Consider the following 21,432-nt stretch of genomic DNA (forward strand, 5'->3'; position numbering starts at 1 on the left):
CAGGCAGACTCCCAACCACTGCGCCACCAGGGAAGCCCTTGTTCTTTTTTTTTAATAGACTTTATATTTTAGAGCAGTATTAGGCTCACTGCAAAACTGAGTGGAAAGTAGAGAGTTCCACATACCCCTCCCCCTACACAAGCACAGCCTCCCCATCTACCATCATCCCCAACCAGAGTGGTACTTTGCACCGATGAGCCTACATTGACACATCATCATCACTCAAAATCCATAGTTTACATTGGGGCTCACTGAGTAGACTTTATTTATGTATTCTTTCAATATGTAAATATATTTGCAATATAAATGGCATCAAATTACGAGGATAAAATTACTGCTGTAAAAAAGTATCATGCTTTATAAAATTAATTATATTCAATCTCTAAAATTTATTATCTATCATTATTTCATATACATCTGCCCATATTTAACATATATACATATTGAGGTAATTTAAAATGATTTTTACAGATATCAAATCAGTTGTTGCCAGGGGCTAGGAGTGTAAGGAGAGAATTAGCCATAAAGGACCATGAGGGAACTTTGTAAGGCGATGAGAAATGTTCTATATTTTGATTTTGATGGTAGTTATGACTGTATTTTTCTGTCAAACTCATCAAACTGTAGGTTTTCCTCTATGTAAATTATACCCCAATAAGTTTAAGATGAAAATATTATAAATAAAATCATTTTTTAAAAGAAGGTTATGTATAACAGAGAACTGGTAGCTTAGAAAGAAAAATGGTCATTGAGTACCGAGACTGTTCTCAATACAAGGTAATAACAAATTTATTGCTTTCTGCATAGAAGAAAGGTTTTGTCTTGCCCAAACTGAATACATACTTTCAGAAGAGTCTGCTTTTTCTGTGATGTTGTGTATTTTATGACCATGGTCATTTATTTCCAAAAAATAAGCAAACAGAAAGAATAATAAGGGTCTGTTATGTCTACACAACCTAAAATCACTAAACTGTTTGTTGTTTTTCCTGTGTTATGGCTGCTGTAAAGTGTTGTTACTTTGACTAATAACACAGACAAGGTTGTAGCTATTTCTCATCCTTGAGCATTTGTGTGTTTGTCTGAAAATTCTCTTTGATTTTGCTCTTCTCCAAGGTCAGCCCCTCAATTTGGACTAACACATCTGACAGGGTATTCTACATCCAAACCAACTCTGATGCTTCTTCAACAGCTGCTAGGTAGCACCAAAGGCTTGAAATCACCTCACCTTGAAACCCTTCCTGTGGCACTTGAGCAAGGAGGGGCCAACTGATACAATTAGGCACAACTGGAATGCCCTGTATTTTCTTAATGTTCTCAATGTTTGCCCCAGTATGAGGAAACCATTTCCTACTTCTTCATGAGAACACGACCTTTGGCTAACTCTGTATTTCCCTTATAACACTCAATAGATAGTATGTTAACTATGTTGTTAAGCAACACAAGGTAAAAATGATGCCCTGGTTGGTAAATTTCATCTAGACTGGGAGAAGTAGAAACACCTCTTGGGAAGCCATATCTTTGGGCTTCCTGACTGTAATGATGCTTGTAACTGGGCATGTCCCTGGAAACTATGAAGTAGTTACAAGAGATACTAGCTCCTGTGAGAAAGGAGGCTTTTATACCATAGAGGCTCCCACACCTGCTCAATGCGATCTTGTCTTTTTCCATCTGCGCTGTGTTACCTGGTAGCTAAGGAAGATATCTCCCGGATGGCTGCAGGGGCTGCTGCGTGGGCTGCAGCAAGGGGTAGCTGAGGCTGTCTTGCTGCTGAACTGTGGTTCCCGCCCTATATCCTCCTGAAGAGGTGTCAAGTGTGGCCTTGGGTAGTCTTGTGGATAGTCTTGTGGGTCTGATGTTTACTTGAACCTAGGGGGTCAAAATGGGCATGGAATATTCTTTTTGGGGATAGGGAAAAGTTTTCAAAACAAAAAGAAAAGCTCAGTCTACCCAAGGTCAGTTTTATATCAATAAAGTACTACTTTTTGATATGCAATTACAGGTCCCATTGGGGTCTAGGAGTGGAAGCATGTTCTTACTTATGCACAAGGGATGACGCAATGGCTGTCAATAAATTTACTTCTGGGAACAATTTTATTTGTAGTTTTAAAACACTTTTTATCAATTGGAGATGCTTTTGGTGCATGCTCTGTAGTATTTATTGATTGCAAGGTTTTGAAGATTTGCCAATGTCTTCACTGTCCCTAACATATTTTTCCCCTCAGGGTAATCATCACCTGATGACCCTATTGCCTGATGCTTATGTGATCACTTCCAACAGGAGATTCTACTCTTTCATTCTGGTATGATTAGTTTCTGTAATAAATTAACCAGAAGCATTCCATCTACCACCAATGCGTGGCCTCTTTTTTTCGCCTCCTGCTTGCCTTAAGGTTCCCACTGTAAGCTAAAATTCAGACATTGTGTCTTTCGTTAAAATTAGAAAGTAAGGGTCTTCCCTGGTGGCGCAGTGGTTGAGAGTCCACCTGCCGATGCAGGGGACACGGGTTCGTGCCCCGGTCCGGGAAGATCCCACATGCCGCAGAGCGGCTGGGCCCGTGAGCCACGGCCTATGAGCCTGCGCGTCCGGAGCCTGTGCTCCGCAGCGGGAGAGGCCACAACAGTGAGAGGCCCGCGTACCGCAAAATAAATAAATAAATAAAAAATTAGAAAGTAAGTCTCAGAAGTTGGTGGAGAAGATTGTTGAGGCTGCTAAGAATAAACCCATGGCTGAGGTTTCCAAATGTAAGCTGAGATTGCCACCGAGAGTAAATACCTGACCAACTGAGCCAGTGGACTTGAAAGTCAGGATTTCCAGGACTATTCTGGTCTAAAGACAGACGACTTTGTGAAAGGATACTGCTAACCCAAAATCAGCAGAAAAAGAAATAGCACCTTGTAAAAGCAAAGAGACATATCTAATTGTTGTTATTTGCTTTAGAATATTGTTGCTATTTTTAATGGTTTATTTTATGATAAGCACTAATAAAGCCCCATAGACCTTTTCACTTTCTCTCTAACCCCAAATTTAGAAGACTAATTTAGTGCTAATTAGAATGAAGGCTCTCTCTTAAAATAATATTAATTAATGGGCCATACATAACCTTATAAAGGTTTGACTATATTGAACAGTTTACCAATTAGGAATGGGTTTACATTTTTGGTACAACTGTGCCAACTGACCTTTCAAAATTTATGGAAAGGGTAATTTTGTATACTTTATATGATCTAATTTCAGAGAATGTGTAACTAAATTCCTGAGACTATTTCTCCCTATAGGCACAATGCACTGAAACCCATGAACACATAAAATTTCCTTTATCCTTACACCAAGAAGGAGCATATCCTTTAAGAAATCTAAATATGGAAAACTATGAAAGCAAGCTAATTAACCTCAAGTGAATTTAAGGACGATGTCTCTAATAAATGGAACTCAGAGATGCACTTTTTTTTTTTTTCAGTACTCGGGCCTCTCACTGTTGTGGCCTCTCCCGCTGCGGAGCACAGTCTCCGGACCTGCAGGCTCAGCGGCCATGGCTCACGGGCCCAGCCGCTCCGCGGCATGTGGGATCTTCCCGGACCGGGGCACGAACCCGTGTCACCTGCATCAGCAGGCGGACTCTCAACCACTGCACCACCAGGGAAGCCCAGAGATGCACTTTTAAAATGAGTTAAGCTTAAAATCATCCTTTGTTAACAGAGGCTGAATTAAATTATACTTATTTTAAATCAAATTCATCTATAAATAATCAAATCATATTTAAAAAAAACCCCACCATTGCCAAAGTCGATGCAGATTCTGAAGAAAATATGATACGTATTGATTGGCCTTGTCTATCAACTCCTGAGAACGGTGTCAGATATTATACACAGTGCCTTTCCTGGGCCTTTTTACTTTTCATGGCAATGTATTTTTTTTGTAAATGTTAAATAAAAATTGGTCCCTCTTCCAACCTAAATATCATTAAGCAAAACAAATTTGTAACCATCATAGCAGAAGAGATAGCATGTTTAAAAGTGAACCTAACTTTGGTATGTGTGGTATGACTGCATTTCATATGTGGAAACATCATCTTCAGAGTTTCTTCAGAAACTTTGTATAGTACTTGCTCTGTGTCTTAAGGAGTTCCGGTTACATTTGGTAAAGGATGGCGCCTCTTTGGAGAAGGGCCACCAGACCCTTTGCTTCTGCCTCAAAATAAAGGAAGCGTTAAGACTAGTATAAAAAGCTTCCTAGGAAAAATGTGTGGTCTTGGAGTCATTTACAAAATCTCAAGATAGAAGTTCATTCTTAAGATTTAGTAATTGTATGGCTCTAGTTATATTAACATGAAGCAAGGAAATCTTTGGGTGTCAATGAGTGATTTTTTTTTTCATCTATGAAAATAGGACAGGAAAAACACAACAGAACGTATATGTTCTGTAGAAGCATATAAGTATATATGATGTATAGTAGATATACATTATATAATATATATAATATACATATATATACATTATATATAATGTATATATACATTACAAGTCCTAACCCCTGGTACCTGTGAATGTAACCTTATTTAGAAATAGTCTTTTTGCAGATAAAATGAATTTAAGAATCTTGAGATGAGATCATACTGGATTTAAGGCAGGCCCTAAAACCAATGACTACTGTCCTTATGAGAGAAAGAAGAAGGAGATTTGAGGCTTGGAGACACAGAGGGGGAAGATGGAAGCAAAGATTGGAGTGATGCTGCCACAAGCCAAGGAATGCCTGGAGTCACCAGAAGCCGGAAGAGACGAGGAAGAATTCCTCCCAAGAGATTTTGGAAGGAGTGTTGCCTACCACAACTTGACTTTTCTGACTCTTGGACTCCAGAACTGAGATAATAAATTTCTGTTGTTTTAAGCCTCCAGGTTTGTGGTCATATGTTAAGGCAACCCTAGGAAATTAATACATCCTCCACGATACAAATTTCAAGGAATTAAGTTGTAGGGGATTGCTATCACCAGACATATCTACACGGATTGCTCTTTTTTTTCTAACAATACAAATAATCTTGTCAAGACATGACTTTCAAAATGTGACAGATGATAATATAGTCCTGAAAAGCCCAACCCAATTAAAATAAAAATGGCAGTTTAAAAGAGAACTACATATGACAGTTGTCAAAGGGCTGCCAGATAAAACAAGGAACTCAGTTAAATTGGAACTTCAGATAAACAACAAATAATTTTTTAGTAAATGAGTACTCCAAATAGCACATGAGAGATACGTATGTATCTATATTATTTATTTTTTATTGAATAAATTTGACATGTAACATTGTGTAAGTTTAAGGTGTACAGCATGTTACTTTGATGTACTTATATACTGTAATATGTTTGCCAATGTAGTGATATTTACCACATTACATAATTATAGTATAATATTATCTATATTCATTATACTGTGGATTAGATTCATGAGATATATTTATATTAAAAGATAATGGGTTATCTGAAATTCAAATTTAACTAGGCATTGTGCATTTTTTATTTGCTAAATCTGGAACCCTACAATTGCAGCAGAGAGACTGCACAGTTCACTCAAAGTCACACAGCTAATAAAATGTTGAGATTGGCTTTGAAATTATGTGGTCAGATTCCCTAGAAGGTCATGTACTTTCTAGTCCATCAGGCTGCTTAAAGCAGGTATAATAAAACTATGAAAAAGGCAGTAGCATTCCAAAAAGCTACCTGGTTGTTCTGTAAAACAGGTTATAAAAGTGGAAGAATGACGGCCAGTTTTGCCTGTTGAGCCCACCTCAGTGCCTATTACATATAAAGATTCTGAAGATGCAAAGTTCAAACAACCTTCTGGCGATGGTGGGGATGGTGGAAACGAGTTTTCCCTTCCATTATTTTGTGCAAGGGTGAGGTAGGACATGGAAGGCATAGGCAGTTTGGTTTTGCTAGGCAGTAGGTGAGGGTATCAATGTAATAAATGACAAGAGAGTGTAATTTCTGCTAATTCTAATAGTTACACAAATATTTTTGCTTACATGCACCTTTTTCCAAAGTCCACACGGCTCCTAGTCATCAGCAGCCTTAAAATCTCAATAGGTTTTTGAACCCCCCTCACCCAGTTGATCTCAGATGCTACTGGACATTCTCCAAACCATCCCTCCCATTTTCGTTTCCTTCTCCAGTTCCACAACCATAATCCCCATTCAGGCCCTCAAAATTATATATCTATATATCTACATCTATATCTGTAGATATATAAAATTCACAAATCTGAAGGGACCCAATGCTATCTATCCAATCATATGCTTAACACCAACTGTTATTTACAGGTGGGTCTATGATAAATTTTAATCAATCCCCAACTTAACTCAGGTTATGATAAATTTTAATCAATCCCAAACTTGACTCAGGTTGTTTCCTCTGTTTATATATCTCCTCTCATATCTACCAACTAAAAACTTCATAAATGCAGGCATGTGAGTCAGATAGGGAAGCTGGATTACAGTTTGCATTTTAAACACTTTGGGATATTCTTCACTTCTACAAAGTAATATTTTCTCTCCCACATTTCTTAAGAACACGGCCCTCTCATTTTATGTTTAAAAAATTCCTATTTTGGGCAGAGGCATCTGGAGAGAATAAATTGCTACTACAAGAAAGACAGTGGTGCATACACAATGCCATCCAGACTCACAACTATGGAGACACGGAATGGTGGAACAAGACTGTGCATGCACTGCCTAGAGGGCAGATGCTACTTAGCTCAGGTAACTGGCATCATATGTTGCCAGAGTTTGCCTGATGTTTTCTCATGATGACATTGACTTTATGCATTGTTGACAAGAATGCCACACAGGATGTCCCTTTCTCAGCGCATCATATCAGCAGGGTCATCACACCTGTCTTTTTCATTACTGCTGATGTTAACTTTGCCCTTGGTTAAAAGGATGTCTTCCAAGTTTCTCTACTGTAAAGTTACTTTTTTTCCCCTTTGTAATTTATATGTATCTTGTGGGGAAATACTTTGAAATGATGCAAATATCCTGTTTCACATCATAATTTTGCACATATAGTTTTAGCCTCAATTGATGATTTTTGCCTGTAATAATTTTTTTGTTGTTGCGGTATGTGGGCCTCTCACATGTTGTGGCCTCTCCCATTGCAGAGCACAGGCTCCGGACGCATAGGCTCAGCGGCTACGGCTCACGGGCCCAGCCGCTCCGTGGCATGTGGGATCCTCCTGGACCGGGGCACAAACCCGTGTCCCCTGCATCGGCAGCCAGACTCTCAACCACTGCGCCACCAGGGAAGCCCTGTAATAATTATTATGGTGTTGTAAGGTGATTTCTATTTTCCTGTCTATATTTGTTCATTAGAATTCTACCACAAGGAAAAGCTTTACCTTATCTCACACCTATTTATTTATTTAATTATGTATTTACCAGTATGAAATCATAGATATTTATATTATTCTATGGGGTATAATCCATTATTACCATTATTTATTTTGTTGCTGAAATCGTCCCAGTTTTGATCATTAGGAGCTCCTTTAAGTTGGCTCCTATTTCATTTTGACATTCTGACATCAATTTTTCAGTACTTCCTTATTTTCTGGCGCTGCAAAATGTTCCAGGCTTATCTTGTCCTGTCCCTGCCCCAGATCTGCAGTCAACCATTTCTCCAGGAGCCCTGCTTACTTTCACTGGAGGAATTGTATTTAGAAACCAAGATCTGGGCCAAAAGTATGTGGATTTCTACTTTGTCATTACACCTTTGTGATGACTTCTAGGCCCTCTCAGCAGAGAGATCACACACACACCTCTATCCATCTTAATTGCTATCTATCTGTATATATATTAGAAACCATCAGTTCATACCGATACCTTTCTAACACCACAAGGTGCATTCTAGCTTTCCCCCATTCCATGTCTTTGGCCTCTTTCTCCAGCAGTAAGAAATCTGACTCTTCTTATCTACAATATACTTACTTAGTTGCTCATTCCTAGCATATGCAGTAAGTACTTTCAGAATTGAAAATCATTCTCTGAAGTACATTATTTATATATCGTTCTTTTTGTCTTGAGTTTTATAGTGTATAACCCAAATATGGTTTTACTTAATCACTTAGATTAGTTGTTTTATTCCCATTCCCCTGAGGTGTGGTTATAGATATCAACAGGATGCAGGAACCTATCTATCTATCTATATATCCATCCTTCCATTCACTCATTCAATTCTTTCTGTAATATTGCCATGGTTAAAGAGTTAGAACTATACAAGAAAGTTTACTTGTATAGTGACAAGTATATTGTTGACATTCTTGTCAACAATGCATATAGGACTTCCTCCTTACCCTTTTTACCCCATTCCTATCCCACATTCTGGACACCTGTTCTTACCGATATTGTGTTATGTTATCGATCTCATTCATTTCTGGATTTTACTTCTGATATTCCTTTTTGTAGAAATGAACAGATAATGCATAATCCCTTATACTCCCTTCTTTCTTACCTAAAACATTTCATAACGTTGATACCCTTTGCACTTTGCTTTTTCACTTAATAATATGTCCTGTAACACTTTCCATATCAATTCCTAAAGATTTTCCTTATTTATTTTACAGTTGCATATTATTTCATCATGTGGGTGTTCCATGGCTTATTTAACCACCTCTTCTATTTATGGGCATTTTATAATGACAAAAAATTCTGCAATAAATAATTGTGTGCATATGTATTTAATATTGTTGGAAGGACATATCTAGGACTAAAATTTTGATCTCCTGATGCCTGGTTCAATTCTGTTTTAGATCAAATGTTGTAATGTAATGTAATTAAGATTGCTCTGAAGACTAAAAAATGTTTTATAAATACAGTGAAATAATACTATGGTAATGGTATTATTTTCGTCCTCCAAGCTAATTGTAACTTCTTTTTTTTTTTTTTTTTTTTCCCTGCGGTACGCGGGCCTCTCACCGCTGTGGGCTCTCCCGTTGAGGAGCACAGGTTCCGGACGCGCAGGCTCAGCGGCCATGGCTCACAGGCCCAGCCGCTCCGCGGCACGCGGGATCCTCCCGGACCGGGGCACGAACCCGTGTCCCCTGCATCGGCAGGCGGACTCTCAACCACTGTGCCACCAGGGAAGCCCCTGTAACTTCTTTCGAGACCAGCAGTTCAATTCCATAAACATTTGTCCTCAGCTACTAAAACCGATGGTGGATTTTGAAAATTCCCCGTGTTTAAATTCTAACATTTCTAATCATACCTTCATTCATTAAGAATATTCTGATATTTACTAGTTTGTACTTAAACATTAAATCTATTATTTGTATCATCTCTAATCTTACAAAACCCACTGTTATGTTACTCATTTTCTCTAGTTTATTTTTGTAGAGACAGGAGATAAAAATTACAAATTATGGTCTTATTTGGTTCCTTTCCCTGCCTAAGTATGGATGTCAAAAAAAGTGGGAGGAGAAAAACAAGCTCCTGTGATTCCAGGAGGACTCTGCAGGTTGTCTGACAATGAGTTAGAAGGTCAGGGGCTCTCCTCCTTCTTAGTGGGAGGAATTACACCCAAATTCAGCTTCCTTTAGGAATGTAGGCCCTCAGATCTCCACATCCCGAAGCAGTGTTATTCCAAAACGTGCAAAAGATGCTATACGGTCTGGTTAGGGTCTATCTTTTGTCCTGCTCCTAACCAGGGTTCAAGGAATAATTAACGTACCCCAGGTAAGTTCATCAGGAGATTGCCTTGTGATATGGAATCCAGGAACTAAAGAGTATTTGCCTTGTCTTTTCCTTCATCATGGACTACAGAGACCTGTTTAATCCACCATGAGATTACTGCCAGGTCCAACCAAGCCTCAGAAAATCACTTGCTGGGAATCTCCAAAGTTTTGGTGAGATGTTAGTCCAAGATTCTGCAGTTTCAGGGGATTCAATGGAGCAAATCTATGCAGCAAAAAGTATTTCAGGTCTGTGAAAAGATGAATTCTGATATGGCTTCAAAAATGTGCTTCATCTACTTAACTGATTATGTCACTAATTATATATAATGTAGAGTCTAGTTTGTCAGAAGTTTGGTAGGGACCTTGCTGTCTGGGTTGGGACAATTCAGAGTTTTCAAACTTGCATCATAACCTCTTCCTCTACGGTCACAGGAGTCAGACGATATTTCGAGCCACATCATTGAACCGAAACTTCTAAAACTGATATTATAGTTGACTTTTTTTTAACTTAAGAAACCACAAGGAAAACAAAGTTTGTCAAAAACACAGAGAATAAGCTTCCAGGTGACATTTTTCTTATGTTCTTACCTCCTCGATCTCGGGCAGCTAAACTCTGACCCCTTCTTAATGTAATGTCCAATTGGTACATTCCGGGAACAGCCAAGGGGACATCTGTATTACTGGTTCCAGCAGTATTTATTTTCTGAAAACCAAGAAAAATATACAAAATATTAAATTTATTATCTCTATTTTATTTCCTCCAATGGGGGACCACGTGTAGCTAAATGCAAACTCCAAGAATTAGTCAATATAATAAATCATCTTATGAATTCACACAGCATCATAATCACACAGTTCTCTGAAGGTTTTGAAATTCATGAAATTATTTAGACTCAAAATAAAGACACAGTAGTTACAGGAGTTCATGTTTTAACTCAGATTAGAATAACACATAAAATACGAAAAACATTTCCCATGGAAAGTCCCACATAATTCAACGAAGAAAGACTAACAAAGAAATAGTGTCTGAAGTAAAAACACAATCAGTGATGAATGGAGAATAAAGGTATGGGTAACTGAGTTGAAAAGTAAAATGATTTATTTAGGTGACTTTGTTGATTCATTTATTCATGCAAAGGGGCTCATACTGATGGATTACACATGTCTATTTTAGTCCCTACATAAAATATGATGCAATTATACAGAAATAAGTTCAACCAGCATTTTGACAGTACTTGCAAGAAATAAATTCTCAGTAGGGCTAAATTCCTAATGCTGCTTTCTATGGACTAAAGGTGCACAAGCTATTTCTAGAACTAAAAATCTTTGCAAGCCTACCTCTATAGAATATCTTTAGCGACAATATACTAGACATTGAGTTATAAATGCACTAGCAAGAGGAATAACTATTATTAAAACAACATAAGAGAAACATAGAGTGAAAATTTTACAGGTCATATTATACTTTCTGCCACGTTGAATACAGCAGGAAAACTTACTTTTCTTTACACGTTTGAGGTGATTTTAAATGCTTATAGTTTTTTTCCAATTCAAAAAGAAATATACTTTTGTTTTGGAATAATATGCATGGATAAGGTAAAATAGTAGATACCATTCCAGCTCTTTAATTCTATAGTTTACATGAAATACAGCTAGAAAGCAGTTTTTTTTAATGTTTCAAGACCAAGATGAGGAGATTTCCTATGGGAGCAATTATGATTTAAAATAAGAAGCAGCACAACTCTGACTGATAACGTAAACTTATCATTTCTCCTCTGGTAGCAATAAAAAAAAATTCACTTTTTTTTCATGATATTCCTGTTTCTATGAATGATAGCACCATTCCCCCAGCCACTCAGGCTAGAAATCTACAAGCATTTCCCTCTTCCCACATCCAAATCGTTGCCAGATCCCATCCACTTCATTTCCACATTACATCTCCTGGTTGTCTTTTTCTTTTAATTCCTTTTTTTTCTTTCTTTTCTTTTAATTCCTTTAACCAAGAATTTGGGTCAGGCCTTCAAACAACAGAGGAGTAAAAGGTAAAATGATTTTCTTTCACTTTCCTCAGACATCCAACTGCCCCACCTCCTTGGGATTACCAATTTTGACAATTTAGGGTATATCCTTCTACATTTTGAACGTCTTATACAAATACACATACATACAGGTTAATTTTCCTGTGGTGGGGTTTCCAGTTTTTGTTTGAGCAAAGTATTACATTTCGCTTATTATTTCACAATTTATTTAACTTAAGAAAAATATCATGGGCACTTTTCTGATCAATACACATAGATCTATTTTTTTTTTGAGGTACATGATTTTCCACAGTGTTGGGACTTCCATAATTTCTTCAATTATCTTCCTAATGATGAACATATGAGTTGGCTTCAGTATTTGCCACTGCAAAAGAACTTGTGCTTTTATTTCTCTTACAGGATGAATTTTTCCAAAAAGGTTTAAGTAGTTCACACTCCTACTGAAAGTGCACAAGTGTCTATTTCCCATATCCTAGTCAGCACAGGATGTTACTAATTTTCAAGTTTCGTGGGCAAAAACATTATCTTTCTTCAAAACACATTTCCAGCACTATGGTAAGGTGTCTTGAAACTAGCATAAATGGTAAGAGAGTGATAGCTCTTCACTGGACTACACAGATGATTCCCACTTGGAAAGAGGAAGCCAACCGATGTCTTCTGAATGCCTTTTCAAAGAACAGTTTGCATTTGGGTTTAACTAATAAGCAAGATTTAAATTAAAATCCAGCAAACATTTGTTAAGCTCCTAGTATGTTCTAAGACTTTCTTGAGGCTCTATTATGTATATATATATTTTTTTTTTCAAAATAAACAAATCCACTAACAAATATTAAATGTAGATTTATTACTTTCTAAAAAATGGAATAAAAACTATAGGAAAGTAGAAATTTTCTGCTGACCTTGCATCCTCTTCTAGTGTTTTGACAGGTACCTTAAAGGCAGAAAAGTTTGAATGCTCAGATATCTTTATATAGCTTTCACTGCTCTATTCAGTGCTTCTTGAAGTTTAGAGCAAATAATTTACAGAGCATCTGGTTTAACATTTTAAAATGTATACTACATGAGCAAATTAAGGAATTTCCAAAGGTAATTTTAAGTATACCAGATTTTCCACTTTTGCTGTTTGAGAATTCAACACCTAGCTAAGAGATGACTTCACTGGACTTATATTTATTGGCTGTTTAAAGCCTGAATAATATTCCATTTTGTGTATATGTATGTGTATGTATGTGTGTGTGTGTGTGTGTGTGTGTATTTACAGATCACATTTTCTTTATCCATTCCTCTATGACAGGCATTTAGGTTATTTCCATATCTTGGCTATTGTGAATAATGCTGTAATAAATGTGGGAGTGCAGATATATCTTCAAGAAACTGATTTCATTTCTTTTGGATGTACAGCACCTTCCCCATCTTGTTCTCTATGTATTCCAATCCAGCCTTCAAGGACCATTTAATTAGCACTTTATATATTTCTTGTCCATTATCACATTATATCTCAAAATGTCATATTTTCCAGTTTAGATTGTAAACTTTTAACAACAGGGAATAGGGTGTTTAAGCATCCAACCGAACACAAAATGTGATGGAGACTATGAGGATAGAAAATGTCTTTGCGGGCACGTGTGTCTAGCTGAGTAGACACACACATGGGGATCTGTAACAAAGTTGGCTACTCCATGGGCACTTTTTTCTCTCTCCTCTCCTGTGCCCGTGTATGGCATCTAATCTGTTTTGGCACCTTCTATCAAAAAAAAAAAAAACGTTCTCAATACAGTGCTTTAGGCTGACATTAACAATTGATCAAAATTGCACTTAAAATGAAACCCTGTCCACTCAAGAGCTATCCTTAAAGACAGACTGTGTGTGATATAATGGAGTTATTAAGTCATTCATGAAAGAAGACCAATTATTGTGGGAAAAGAATCAGAGGTGGCTTCACAGAGATGACAATAGAGAAGTCTGAAAACAGGAGTAGGACTTTGACAAGTAAAGATTTGGAAGAAGGGAGGAGGAGAAAATCAACACAAGCCCAACGGTGAGTAGTCACAAGAGCGTGTGTCATTGGATTGTGTGAGAAATAAGGTGGGAAGGAAGACTGATATTCAGTCATGCCAGCCTGAGAAGAGTTTCAACCTGTGGGCAACAGGAAACCATCACGGGCTCTTGAAGAGAGAAGCAGTATGGCCAGGACTCATTTAACAAACATTTATCCCCTACCTTTCATGTTTCCTGTTCTGGACTAAGTGATTAGATTTCAGAAAGGAGGAAATTCGGCCTTTTATCTCTGTAGGATGGATGAGAGTAGAGAAATCCTGTGGATACAGGAATTATTTAAAAGGTTTTACGGCAGTCCAGTTTAAGTCACAAGGGCCTGATCTGGTCAGTGGAAATGGAAATAAAAGATGAATTTGAGACATTGAGGAGAGTCAATCAACTGAATTGTCAACTGTCAAGATGTAGGGGATATGGGAAAGGGATGGATGAGTCACACAGAAGTTTGAGCTGAGCTCCTGGGAGATTGGTATTGTCAGCAGCAGAGAGCAGAAAAGAGAGGAGGAGCAAGTTCCAGGCCACCCCTGTGTCAACCTCCAAGGATACCCCCAACTCCAGCAAAAAAGAAAGTCAAGAACTTAAACAGATCTAGAGATACATCTCCCCTCAGGCTCAGTGAAATGTTTCCAAGAAGAAAATTGGATTATGGAGGGATACTAGAAATGTAATTTTTATGGGTATAAAGTCTCTTTTTCAAACGTTTATTAAGTTCTCAAATGTAAGGATGTATTAGGAAAGATGTGTCTGAAGTACCAGGCACTCACACAGCTCTAAAACAGACTTTGTCATTTAAAATATTTTTTATGTTTTCTCAGATTTAACATTTATTTAGTGACTATTATAGGAAATTCAAATACTCTTCCCCTCGCTAAACTGCCATGTCCCACATTTAGATGGGTGCTGCTTTTTAACCACTTTACTGAGGTATGATTGATATGTAAAAAGCTGTACGTACGTAACTTATACAACTCCATGATTTTGGGAATAAGTATACACCTGTGAAACCATCACCACCATCAAGGCCACAAATGCATCCAACCCCTTCCAAAGTTTCTTCCCACGCCCTTTATATTATTATCATTTGTGTGTGTGTGTGCGCGCACGCACGCGCATGTGGTGAGAATACTTAACATGAGATCTACCCTCTTAGAAAATTTTAAATATGCAATACAGTATTTTTAGCTATAGGCACTATGCTATATAGTGCATCTCAGAACTTATTCATCCTGCGTAACTGAAATTTTGTACACTTTGACCATTACCTTCCCATTTTCTCCTCTCCTCACAGCCCCTGGAAACCACCATGCTACTCCCTGCTTCTATGAGTTTTACTATTTTAGATTCTATATGTAAGTGAAATCATACAGCATTCGTCTTTCTGTGACTGGCTTATTTCACTTGGCATAATCGTCTCCAGGTCCATTCATGTTGTTGCAAATGGCAGATTTTCCTTCTCTCTTAAGGTTGAATAATATTCCATTGTATGTATATACCAAATATTCTTTATCCATTCATCCGCCAATGGACATATAGGTTGTTTTCGTATCTTGGATATTGTGAATAATACTGCAATAAACGTGGGAGTGCAGGTATCTCTTTGAGATCCTGATTTAAATTCCTTTGTATAAGTACCTAGGAGTGGGATTGTCGAATCACATAGAACCATAAAAGACCCTGAATAGCCAAAGCAATCTTAAGAAAAACAGGGCTGGAGGCATCACACGTTCTGATTTCAAACTATACTACAAAGCTATAGTGATTGAAGCAGTATGATACTGGTATAAAAAGAGACAGATAGATCAATGGAACAGAATAAAAAGCCCAGAAATAAACCCACAGATATACAGTCAACTAATCTTCTATAAGGGCATCAAGAATATAAAGTAGGGAGGGCTTCCCTGGTGGCGCAGTGGTTGAGGGTCCGCCTGCCGATGCAAGGGACACAGGTTCGTGCCCCGGTCTGGGAAGATCCCACATGCTGCGGAGCAGCTGGGCTCGTGAGTCATGGCCACTGAGCCTGTGCGTCCGGAGCCTGTGCTCTGCAATGGGAGAGGCCACAACAGTGAGAGGCCCACATACCGCCAAAAAAAAAAAAAAGAATATAAAGGACAGCACCTTTAATAAATGGTATTGGTAAATATGTATATCCACATACAGAAGAATGAAATTAAACTCTATTTTACATCATATACAAAAATCAACTCAAAATGGATTAAGGATTTAAATGCAAGACCTGAAGTTGTAAATCTTCAAGAAGAAAACACAGGAAAAATGCTTCTTGACAGTGGTCTTGGTAATAAATTTTTGGATATGACACCAAAAGCACAGGCAATAAAAGCAGGAATAGACAAGTGGGACTACATCAAATTAAAAAGATTCTGCCTAGCAAAGGAAACAATCAACAAAATGAAAAGACAACCTATGGAATGAGAGAAAATATTTGTAAACCATGTACCTGGTAAGGGGTTAATACGTAAAATATAAGGAACTCATACAATTCAATAGCAAAAAAGCAAACTGATTAAAAAATGGGCAAAGGACCTGAATAGACATTTCTCCAAAGAAGAAATATGAATGGCCAATAGGAACATGAAAAGGTGTTCAACATCACTAATCATCAGGGAACTGAAAACCAAAACCGTGCCTGTTAGAATGGCTACTATGAAAAAAATAAAAAACAAATGCTGGTGAGGACAGAGAGATGAGGGAATCCCTGTATACTTTTGGTGGGAATGTAAAAGAAAGAGGCTCAAATTTTTAAATTAGGAGCCCTAGGCACAGTTAGAGGTTTAGGGAGGTTTCTATAACAATGCTCAATTAAGTTTGGGGACTGCTGAAGCCAAAAAGCAGATGCAATATTTGAAACTGAAAATGATAACATAAGTGAAATTTGCAGCCTTATCAGGTCACTTGTAGGAAAGTCAGAACAAGACTGTGGAAGAGAGGGACCATGAGAATGTGAAAGGGAGCATTCAGAAGGATTATAATGACCAGAGCACCCACATCTTCTACTCCAATAAGCCACCATTTTTACAGAAACCCTTCTTCTAATGTTCCTGGCTTGCTTGAACTAGAACAGTTACCATGCATGTGATGTCAAATTTCCTCATACCAAACCCTTCTTTCCCTCATTTTATATAGCCTAGCGGTCCTCAACCTTGAGGTCTTTGGCTAGGCACCCAGGAACTTTGGGGGTGGGGCCCAGGTATTAGTATTTTTTTCTGACAAATCCTCAGATGATTTCAACATGCACACTAGCTTGACCCATTGTGCCAATTATAAAAGCACATCTTTGAGAAAGTTTATACACAATGAATTTCCAGCCTTTAAAAATTTATATCATGAAACACCTGGGGAATATCTATGGGAATCAATATGATGGTCCCTGTGACTTTGAGTTCTGCTGCTTAGGAGGCTTTTTTACCTCCTAAGAAAGGATCCACCAGACGATATAATGGTGCTGATGAATTCAAGGTTGGCCTGGCCCCTTTAAGATTTTCATTCAGGAAAAAAGGGGTTACTGGGTTACCTGGGGTGGTTGACCCTTATTATCAATAGGAAGTAGCTATTGTAGCAGTGTACAGAAAAGGAGAACTAAGTCTGCATTCGAGGAGGTTTTCTTGGGTGTTCCTAGTATTGCCATGCCCAGGGGAAGGTAGACTGGTTAAGTTGTTTCACATGCTCAGGCCACGCTCAGTGCAGCTCTAAGTCTATCAACAAAATCCACTTCATGAAAGTGGAAAACTTCATGAAATCTTTGACATTTTTAACTTTTAAAATTTAACAACCTCGTTAGGGATATCAAGAGGGATCCTTAAGGATTTCTACTTAGTTATTACCACTTTCTACTGTGGAAAAAGGGACTTCAAAATGGAGTCGGGGGCTTCCCTGGTGGCGCTGTGGTTGAGAGTCTGCCTGCCGATGCAGGGGACACGGGTTCGTGCCCCGGTCCGGGAAGATCCCACATGTCGTGGAGCGGCTGGGCCCGTGAGCCATGGTCGCTGAGCCTGCGCATCCGGAGCCTGTGCTCCGCAACGGGAGAGGCCACAACAGTGAGAGGCCCGAGTACCGCAAAAAAAAAAAAAAAAAAAAAAAATGGAGTTGGTACTGCTAAGAGAGCTATTTAAAATGGAGACTCGAGGCCATCAAGGAAGCAGGGTCGTGCACGTCCTCACTGGGTAGAACCATAAACTTTTGAACTGGGCCAAACCACAAATATTCTAAGGACACGGCAAGAAAACCTGCAACTTGTCACAGTACCAGACTTCCACCTTTCTCTAGTGATAGCCTTTAGCAACCAAATATGTATACATAAGAATAGCTTCAGTTTGCCAGCAACCAATCATTATGCTTTTGAAACAACTTTTGCAACCTTTGCAATTTTTGCAAACCTAAAGTTTGCCTTTATAAAACCCTGCCTTTTCTCTCCTCCTTGGAACACGTTTTTGACTCCTACTCGAATCTGTGTCTCCCAAATTACAATTCTAAGATCCCAAATAAAGCCTTTATTTCTTTGCAGCTCTGCTGTGATGAATTTTGTTCAACGCTACTTAGTCATCTCTCCTAGTTTCTGTGACGTTAGAAATATTTGCACAGTGAAACTGCCATCAAGTGGAAATAAAACGTTTTTAAAACTCAACTTTCAAAAAACAGAACTCAAAAGTCACTGGGATATTCGAAGTTCAACGAAGCTCAAGGATTCACTTGTCAAGGGAACATTATAATTAGTTAGAGGTCAACTGAGTAAATGACTTCAAAAACTAAAACCACACAAAATAGGAAAATCTATGGTGACCAATGGGCATCCCCCACTAGATATGCTGGTCATAGTGCCTGTCTAATCCACAGCCCCATCTAAAAGGACTGCTTATGCTTGAGTCTATGTAAACTTAACTTCCTTGCCCCTTGTTCACAGCTGATTATTCCAGAGCTGGGTACCTGAACTAGAGGCAGATGATGAATAGGCTGGTCAGTGATAAGCTGTTAGTCAGCAAAACTGTTATTAGGCAAAGGTTGTTTGGACCAAGTTCAGAGAGAAGAAGAAGTTGAAAGTGCCTGCTAAGGCCAAATGGTAATAATAGACAGACTGGAGAGGCCATAATGGCCCACGGATAACCCCAAATCAGAAAACAGCTGCTATAATTATAATTAAGTATGGGGTGTGTATGTATGTATGTGTGTGTGTGTGTGTGTGTGTGTATATATATATATATATATATAGTAGAGGGTAGAGTAGAACTTTGTAGTAGGACATATAGACAGATCAACTGACCAAAGCAGAGTATGATAAACAGCTGGGCAGGAGAGTAAAGATCCGTGAACTCCCACTGCTGAAGGCCCGGAGCAGCTGGGAACAGAGGGCAGGCTGCTCTGGGCTCTGTGCTCTTGGAGCTCTATCTGACCCCCCATTACCTTCTCACCTCCTTTGATGAAAGACAGTTGAAGTGAGTCCTTGGCTCTGACAACAGAATAGAGTGACAAAAAAGAGCAACAAGAATGAGCAAAAGAAGCACAGAAACAAGAAAGCAGCCAGGTGACACCGGATGTCCATGAACTGCCAGAGAACCGTGCTACTGGGGAAAGTGAGCTGCGGAGAAACGATGCAGACAGACAGAAATTGTCCCATGCCTTCAACTACTTCCTCCCCAGTAATGTGCAGTGATCATGGATGTTCACACACAGATGCCCCTGCAGTGCAGGGGGCCCAGACAGAGGTCCAACTGCAGGCCATCGCTCCTCAGTTACTAAGTGAGGAAAACTTTGTATTTTTATGACTAGTTTCAACAAGAACTGGGGAAAAGGCTTAGGTTAAGGTTACCATATAATTTAGCATTCCAACTGGGATACTTTAGAGACTGAAAGGGAGTGCTATTGACAATTATACGGTGTAAAGAGGCATAAACAAAACTGTCCCAGGTAAACTGCTATACGTGGTTATATGTTAGTGTTATGCACGTACTTAATATGTTAGCGTTCAGGCAACCAGAAAGATAAACTAAGCGGAAAGGCTGATCCTCTGGTCATATCAAAGCTTTACTACAGTTTGCTTTTGAACTGAACTGCAACCCTGGGTTTAATTCTGGGACTTTGATTTTGCAATAGCCCAAACCAAACAAAATGGATCTATAAATTCTCAGGGCCTACTAAATGGCAATGTTTAACTGCTGCTGAAAAAGTATAAAATTCAGTACTCCCCAAATATCTTTTCTGGGATTCCCACAACACTGATTACTCACCCTGGGCTTGTCCGCTAAACTGCTTCTCTGCAGCATAACTTTATTATCACTGAGAGCCTTCCCACCTACACATACGGTGTATAAAATAACCTGAACCAAAGGAAAGCAAATAAAAAATTCTCTTTTCCCAACCCTTTTGTACATGGACCACGCCCTTTTGTAATTAGACGCTATAACCAAGCCTTGTGTTACAAGAAGCAAATTCTGATGATGAAAGGGCAGGCTTGATATCAACTATTTAATTTCAGCCAAAAATACTTATCCCCTCTGCACTTTTCTCTTCTCATTCTTAAAATGTAATAAAATACCTTACAAAGGACTGTTTTGATTATGAGATGAAATATGTAAAAATGCTTTGTAAATGTAAGAAATTATTTAAATATAAGTAGTTATTTGGGGGCGGGTGATGAGAAGAGCTATTATGAAATAGAGGAAAGATTACAGGAGTCAAAACACAAAGATCTGTATACAAGACCTAGTTATATTAAGTTGCTCTGAGCCTATGAGCCTAATTTTCTTCTTAAAAAAAAAAAGACACTTGTGAAAATTAAAAGAAATCATGTAATTTAAAGTGCTTTGTAAAGAGTCCAGTGATTTACAAATGCAAAGTAGCTTCTTCCTGATTTTTTCAAATAATAATATATATTATGTATATATTACTACTGCTAGTGTTTATTAATGGTTAATTAGAGATTAGGAAGTAGATCATGCTTGGGTTGACTCTTCCATTTTCAGTACTATTATATTACTTAGTGATTATTATCTTTACCATTTCACCAGAATAATATTTGTGAGACCTGAGAGCATGACAGATTTTATTTGTATTAACTCTTCTGACCTTTTGTCTTTTGGTGAGTTCCCCAGCATGCTCTTTCTTCCCCAAAGAAAACCAAACTGCATTAAAAAATGCAGAGCTACCTGCAAAAAACCCAACCTCGAGAAGAAAAGACTTGTCAGAAAAAGGCATAATATACTAACTTGTTTATTGATGTTATCCTCCTTGCCATGAATACTTCTACCAATAAATGTTTAAACAGATTAAGCTAGTTCTATTATTTCCAAAATTGGGGCATATGCAGAGGAAGACATTTGCTCTTAGAGGATTTGAATTTTTGAGATTCCAACAATCTCAGAGAGAGAATCTTGTGTAACAGATGTTAGATTGATGCTAAACATTTGGGATATTGCTGAAAAATACTTCTAGTGTTTTTACGCATTCACACAGATCCAAAGCCTCACCAGCTTTTGTGATGAACAAAGAAACCTTCTTATTAGATTTAAATGCATATATCTACTTTTTTTGGAACAATTCTATAATCTTTACTTTTTTCTGTGAATACAAGTACTTGTCATTCGGGTTTCTTTTTCACAACTCTATTATTTATTT

The 21,432-nt window shown here is 38.1% G+C and overlaps 1 protein-coding gene across 8 annotated transcripts in view; it reads right to left on the reverse strand.

Moving 5' to 3' along the window:
- MCTP1 (multiple C2 and transmembrane domain containing 1) overlaps positions 1 to 21,432 on the reverse strand; it is a 539,066-nt gene that overhangs the window by 299,689 nt on the left and 217,945 nt on the right. For all 8 annotated transcript variants that reach the window (XM_060143283.1, XM_060143285.1, XM_060143282.1 and 5 more), the window contains exon 2: positions 10,304 to 10,418. In XM_060143283.1, coding sequence (XP_059999266.1) covers positions 10,304 to 10,418 — 115 coding nt within the window. The remainder of the gene's footprint in view (positions 1 to 10,303; positions 10,419 to 21,432) is intronic.

This window comes from Lagenorhynchus albirostris, chromosome 3 (assembly GCF_949774975.1).
Source record: "Lagenorhynchus albirostris chromosome 3, mLagAlb1.1, whole genome shotgun sequence".
In the NCBI taxonomy this organism is placed as follows: domain Eukaryota; kingdom Metazoa; phylum Chordata; class Mammalia; order Artiodactyla; family Delphinidae; genus Lagenorhynchus; species Lagenorhynchus albirostris.